Raw genomic sequence first — 6,506 nt, forward strand, 5'->3', positions numbered from 1 at the left:
TAGATCATAACATATATGAGTTTTTTGTTTATATAGAGGCCGTGAGGCATATGTTATTATGTAATAGTAGATTTATGTATTATTCGAAATTCAAATGTTTGAGATGGAGCGTTTATCCATTCTCAAACGATACTTATATTCAACCCGTAACTTCCTTTCTTTAATGGGTTCTCAAGCATTTATCTTCTTGGTGGGTAATGTGAATTGGGCCTTGGAGGTGAACTCAGCCCTAGGGGTTAAGTTAGCGATTTGATTAGTTATCTAAGGCCATTGATCAACCCAATCGGCCTCAAAGGATATCGAGCCCTCTCCAATTTCTATTTTTTTTTAAATTATAGAAAATGTTTGCAATAGAATGTTATAGAAAAACAAAAATATTTATAATAACCATAAATGTTGTAATTATGGAGGATTACAATAAGATATATTAATTATGAAGGATAAAAAAAATAAAAAACAAAACAAAACCTACTAATAAGAAAAGAAACAGATCTTAGAATGTAAAGGGAGATCCTAAGAGCCTTTTAAGAAATTAATTAGGAATGAAACATCACTTACTATAAACGTTTCCCCATTTCCATTGGAAATAAATTTATTAAAAGTATTTCTTTAAAATGTCGTATAAATAAAATATGAATTGATATAGTAGATTGTCAGATAAAGATCTTAGATCGAGATAAAATCCTAGAATAACTTTATCCTAAATTATCTATAATTTACTGAAAAGTGTAACACTTCCGTAAATTGTAATGTGTATGATAGAATTTCTCACTTAGAGGGTGAGTACCTCCAGATTCAGACGAGAGAAGAAGGAGAGATTTGAGAATAAACTGTATAATACTTTTTGCATCAAAACTGAATATTTCCAACGTCCGCCTACTCATACAGCAGAGGCCTTAACAGAAAGTGGTCCCAACCAATGGGATATTGACAACTATTAAAAGGATATAATAGACATTACAAACGTAAATGCTAGTAAAATAGTAAACAATGTCCTTAAGAGTCATTTAACTACACAATACTTGATGCTGCCTCTTCCACGTAAAAGCTTCAGATGCTTTCCACCTCTTTGATCCAACGGCTACGAACTAACTCCACCTTACTAACTTTACCCTTAGTCAAATGCCGGCTGTCTCACGTACCCATCTTCTTCGTTCTTCCTCGTACGCTAGCCTTCCGAAACGCCCTTACTCTGCCTTTCCTCCATCTGCTACCAAGCTTGTGACAATACCCCACCGTTAGAACACCTTGCCTGCAAGGTGGGGATACTGATTTTTCAAACTCACATACGACTCCCAAGTAGCATCTTCGGGTCCCTATCCTTGCCACCTCGTCAGCACCTCTGTGACTGGTTTGTTGTTCTTCTTCACCATGCGACGGGCCAAAGCTTCCTCAGGTTCCGGTTTTAAGACCCCTGTAGCATCAACAGGGGGTATGGTGGCTAAAGGAGCAATCTTTGCTCCGATCTTGGATTTCAACTGGGACACATGAAATGTGGCGTGGATCTTGGCGGTAGGGGGAAGATCCAGGCGATAGGCCACTGATTCGACCCTCTCCAGTACTTGGAATGGCCCATAGTATCTTGGGGCTAGCTTGAGGTCCCTCCTCTGCGACACTGTGGTCTGCCGGTACGGCTGTAGACGAAGGTACAACCACTCACCGACGGTAAACTCCCTTTCCGACCTCTTTAAATCTGCATATTTCTTCATCTGTTCTTGGGCCCGTTGTAAATTCATTTTGAGAGTTTTCATAATCTGTTCCCTGGTAATTAACTCTTCATCCACAGACTCGCTCTTTGCCGTGCCAGGCACATAGCACCTGAGGCGAGGTGGGGCATATCCGTATAAGGCTTCGAATGGAGACAGCCTTGTGGAGGAATGCACATTAGTGTTGTACCACCATTCGGCCAAGGGGACCCACTTGGACCAGTTTCTTGGCTGATCTCCTGCAAAACAACGTAGGTAATTTTCCAAACTTTTGTTTACTGCTTCTGATTGGCCGTCTGATTGAGGGTGGTAGGCTGTTGAGAAAGCCATTTGTACCCCCTGCAATTTAAAGAACTCCTGCCAAAATTGGCTAGTGAATGTTGAATCTCTGTCTGATATGATGGTTAGGGGTAAGCCGTGTAGTTTGAATATGTGTTTTAGGAAAAGTTGGGCTATGTGTTTGGCTGTGTATGGATGGGAAATGGGCGTGAAATGGCTGTATTTGGTGAGGCGATCCACCACCACCCACAAGCTGTTGTAACCTTGTGATGTGGGAAGGCCTTCAATGAAGTCCATGGTGATATTTGACCATGGTTGGGATGGTACGGGTAAGGGTTGTAAGAGTCTGGCAGGGTACTTGCTCTCATGTTTCACCCTCTGGCACACATCACATTCTCTCACAAATTTCTTCACATCCGCCTTAAGTCCAGCCCAGAAAAACTCCCTCCGAGCCCTATGCATGGTTTTATCAAACCCAGCATGGCCTCCTAAGGCACTGTTATGCACCAAATCCAGTAGCTTAGCCTTAAAAGATTTATCATCTGGAACAACTATCCGCCCCTTATACAACATCAGGCCATCTCTATAATTGTAATGGGGTGGCAGAGGCTTAGAGACCAGTTCTTGAAACTGTGGGTCCTTCCCATAGGCCGTTTTCAACTCAACCAGCCAATCCACCGTAGGGAAGGAGAGTAAACAAAGCATAGCATCTTCTGGTTTTGTTTTTCTAGATAGTGCATCCGCCACACGATTTTCCTTTCCCTTCTTGTACTCGACTATGAAGTCGTAGCCCAACAACTTAGTCAACCATTTTTGCTGCATGGGGGTGCCAACCTTCTGGTCTAATAAGTACTTTAAGCTCTCTTGGTCAGTCTTAATAGTAAAAGACTGACCTAACAGGTAAGGTCGCCACTTGTGAACTGCTGAAACGAGGGAAAACAGTTCCTTCTCATATGTGGAGAGTTGAAGGGCCTTTCCCTTCAGTTTTTGACTGAAAAAAGTGATAGGTCTGCCTCCTTGCATTAGTACTGCCTCCACCGCTCCACCCAAGGCATCACACTCGATAGTGAAAGGTTGGGAAAATCCGGTAGAGCCAAAACAGGTGGCTGTGTGACTGCTGCCTTCAGCTTTTCAAATGCCTCCCGTGCCTCATCTGTCCACTCAAAACTGTTTTTGCGAAGCATCTGAGTTAGGGGGGCTGCTATCCCTCCATAGCCACGGATAAATCTCCGGTAATAGCCACTGAGGCCTAGAAAACCTTGTAGCCCCTTGACTGAATTAGGGAGTGGCCATTGCAACATTGCTCGTAATTTATCCGGGTCTGCCCGCACCCCTTGAGCTGATATGAGATGACCCAAATAGGTGATCTCACGACACCCAAACTTGCACTTAGTCATTTTGGCAAATAACTGCTGCTGCCGCAGGGTCTCCAAGGCCATTTTTAGGTGTTCCACATGGTCTACCTCACTCCTGCTGTATATTAAGATATCATAAAAAAAAACCAATATAAACTTCTGGAGGAAGGGTTTAAACACCTCGTTCATGAGGCTTTGAAATGTTGAGGGGGCGTTAGTTAGTCCAAAGGGCATAACTAAAAATTCGTAATGCCCCTCGTGTGTACGAAAAGCTGTTTTGGGCACATCTTCAGGCCTCACGCGAATCTGGTGGTCTCCAGAATGCAAGTCCAGCTTAGAAAAAAATTTTGACCCATGTAGTTCATCCATAAGTTCCTCAACTACTAGAATAGGAAACTTATCTTTAATTGTGACCTGATTTAGTGCCCTGTAGTCGACATACATGCGCCAGGTCCCGTCTGCTTTTCTGACCAGCAGCACGGGTGAGGAGAAGGGGCTTTGACTTGGGCGTATCACCCCTGAGACGAGCAGCTCCTTAACTATCTTCTCAATTTCATCCTTTTGAAAATAAGTATAGCGGTATGGCCTAACTGAGACTGGACCGGTATGTGGCAGCAATGGGATTGCATGGTCATGAGATCTAGGGGGGGGGGGGGGGTAATCCCTTAGGATCAGAAAAAACATCGGCATAGGCTTGTAACACATCTTGGAGCAACCCTTTTTCTTGTAAAGCACCATACGGTTCAGGTTCTTGGAGCAATTGTAGTAGGACCCCCCTTGTTTCCAGCTTATGCTTTTTATTGCCATCCCCCTCTTCAATGAGTTGTGATGCTGCCAAGCCTTTAATTTCCACCTCCTTATTCTGATAAGTGAATTTCATTATGAGGCTTTCAAAATTCCAGAGAATAGAACCCAAGCCCCTCAACCATTGGATGCCGAGCACCATGTCGCACCCCGCCAACACCAACACATGCATGTTATCCACAAAACTGATACCCTGGATATTAAATCTGGTTTGCACACTCTCCCCTTCACTTAAGAGTTGTTCCCCACTCGCCACCCTCACTCGCACCCTTCTTTCTTGGTTAATAGGCAACTGGCCCTTTATTACCACAGCAGGGTCAAGGAAATTGTGGGTGGAACCTGTGTCAATTAAAATGGTAGCCCATTGCGATCCCACCTTCCCTTTAACCCTCATAGTGCGTGGGTTAAGGGAGCCCGTGATAGCATGCAAAGAAATTTCCGGAATGGGTTCCACCGTAGATAGAGCCAAGGTAGCTACTGCTGGTTCCAACTTTGGTTTATCCCAAATGGTCTTGTCAGAAGAGTCTTCCCACACCTCTTCCAGGATGTACAACTTAGGTTTTTGACACTTATGGCCTGGACTCCACTTGGAATCACAGTGATAACACAAGCCCTTCTCCCTTCAATCTTTCATTTGGGCCTGATTAATTTTATGTACTGGAAGCTGAGGTTTAACAGCCCCTTTTGGAGGCTCAAAGTGAACGGAAGGGGGCGTTTTCAACAATCTAGGTTCATTGGAGGGCAGTATGGGGGTGCGGTGGTACCTCCTAGCAAGGGCCACATTCTGTTCTTGTAATCTAGCAAGGTTGTAAGCTGCTATTAAATTGGTAGGATTAAACATTGTAACTGTGACACGAATCTCCTCTTTAAGGCCACTGAGGAAACAACTCAGTTGGACAGATTTTGGCAACCCCTTAAGCCGATTGGACAGATTCTCAAACCTGGTCTTATAATCCTCCACTGACCCCGTTTGGTGTAATTTGGCCAGTGAAGCCATGGGGTCATCATAGACACTAGGGCCAAAACGCATTGACAAAGCACGCGTAAAAGAGTCCCAATCTGGAAATGCTCCCATTTCTTCCATATTTTGGAACCACACTAATGCTTGCCCTTCCATATGGAAGGATGCTAAGCGCACCTTGTGTTGTGGTAAGGTGTTATGAAAGGAAAAAAAATGGTTTACCTTATAGATCCAACCATTGGGATCCTCCCCATGGAAAGAGGGAAAATCCACTCTAACAGATCTGGTGCCAATTTCTCCAAATGATTCTTTGTGATGTTCATGGTGTGGGTGAGTGACTGAAGAAGATTCTGGTTCGTCATGTTTTTTATGCTGATTTTTCTGTTGCAGCTCCTGGGTCAAAACAGCCAGCTGATTAAAGATTTCCCTGTGAAAAGCAGCCATCTCAGTTTCAATATGTTTAAACTGAGATTCTGAGCATTTCTTCAAGTCCAACAGTTCAGATTCAAGGCCAGTGGTAGTTTGCTTCACAGCATTAAGCCCTTCCTGGAGCTGGGTGTATCTCGTACCTTCAGGCATGGTGAGAAAAAAATAACAAGGATCGGTGACGACTGATACCACTTGTAACACTTCCGTAAACTATAATGTGTATGATAGAATTTCTCACTTAGAGGGTGAGTACCTCCAAATTCAGACGAGAGAAGAAGGAGAGATTTGAGAATAAACTATATAATACTTTTTGCATCAAAACTGAATATTTCCAGCGTCCGCCTACTCATACAGCAGAGGCCTTAACAGAAAGTGGTCCCAACCAATGGGATATTGACAACTATTAAAAGGATATAATAGACATTACAAACGTAAATGCTAGTAAAATAGTAAACAATGTCCTTAAGAGTCATTTAACTACACAATACTTGATGCTACCTCTTCCACGTAAAAGCTTTAGATGCTTTCCACCTCTTTGATCCAACGGCTACGAACTAACTCCACCTTACTAACTTTACCCTTAGTCAAATGCCGGCTGTCTCACGTATCCATCTTCTTCGTTCTTCCTCGTACGCTAGCCTTCCGAAACGCCCTTACTCTGCCTTTCCTCCATCTGCTACCAAGCTTGTGACAAAAAGAAAGAAGAAAAAGTTGTCGAATATAACCCTTCACGGAATAGATCAATTTGTTAAAAATGTAAATTATGTCCATAACCAAACTCTTTCTATGGATATTATTGTCTCGACATGGTTAAAATTTTGCAGGGGAGTGTTTTCAATTTATAAATTTATTATTTAAATGTTTACACTAATGAAAAACTTGCATTTCCTATTCATTCAACAGGTGTATTAACCCATTTTGGAGTCTTAGTACGGACATAACTACTATATAATTAATTTACAATTTTATAAT

The 6,506-nt window shown here is 42.7% G+C and overlaps 1 protein-coding gene across 1 annotated transcript; it reads right to left on the reverse strand.

Moving 5' to 3' along the window:
- Positions 1-3,007: 3,007 nt before the first annotated feature.
- On the reverse strand, positions 3,008-5,684 carry LOC122312586. The gene is made up of 3 exons (XM_043127230.1): positions 4,803-5,684; positions 4,023-4,730; positions 3,008-3,898 (listed from the first exon to the last, which is right to left on the reverse strand). Exons 1-3 carry the CDS (start codon positions 5,682-5,684, stop codon positions 3,008-3,010), a joined length of 2,481 nt encoding a protein of 826 aa, XP_042983164.1.
- Between the last annotated feature and the right edge of the window lie 822 nt (positions 5,685-6,506).

This window comes from Carya illinoinensis, chromosome 6 (genome assembly GCF_018687715.1).
Source record: "Carya illinoinensis cultivar Pawnee chromosome 6, C.illinoinensisPawnee_v1, whole genome shotgun sequence".
In the NCBI taxonomy this organism is placed as follows: domain Eukaryota; kingdom Viridiplantae; phylum Streptophyta; class Magnoliopsida; order Fagales; family Juglandaceae; genus Carya; species Carya illinoinensis.

What these genes read in the sequence shown, in the direction of transcription:
- LOC122312586 (XM_043127230.1), bottom strand. Translation starts at nt 5,684, where the DNA reads ATGCCTGAAGGTACGAGATACACCCAGCTCCAGGAAGGGCTTAATGCT. An exon ending in CTGTTAAACCTCAGCTTCCA is followed by an intron (nt 4,731 to 4,802) that starts GTACATAAAATT and finishes TGTGATTCCAAG; the next exon opens with TGGAGTCCAGGCCATAAGTG. An exon ending in TGTTACAAGCCTATGCCGAT is followed by an intron (nt 3,899 to 4,022) that starts GTTTTTTCTGAT and finishes TATTTTCAAAAG; the next exon opens with GATGAAATTGAGAAGATAGT.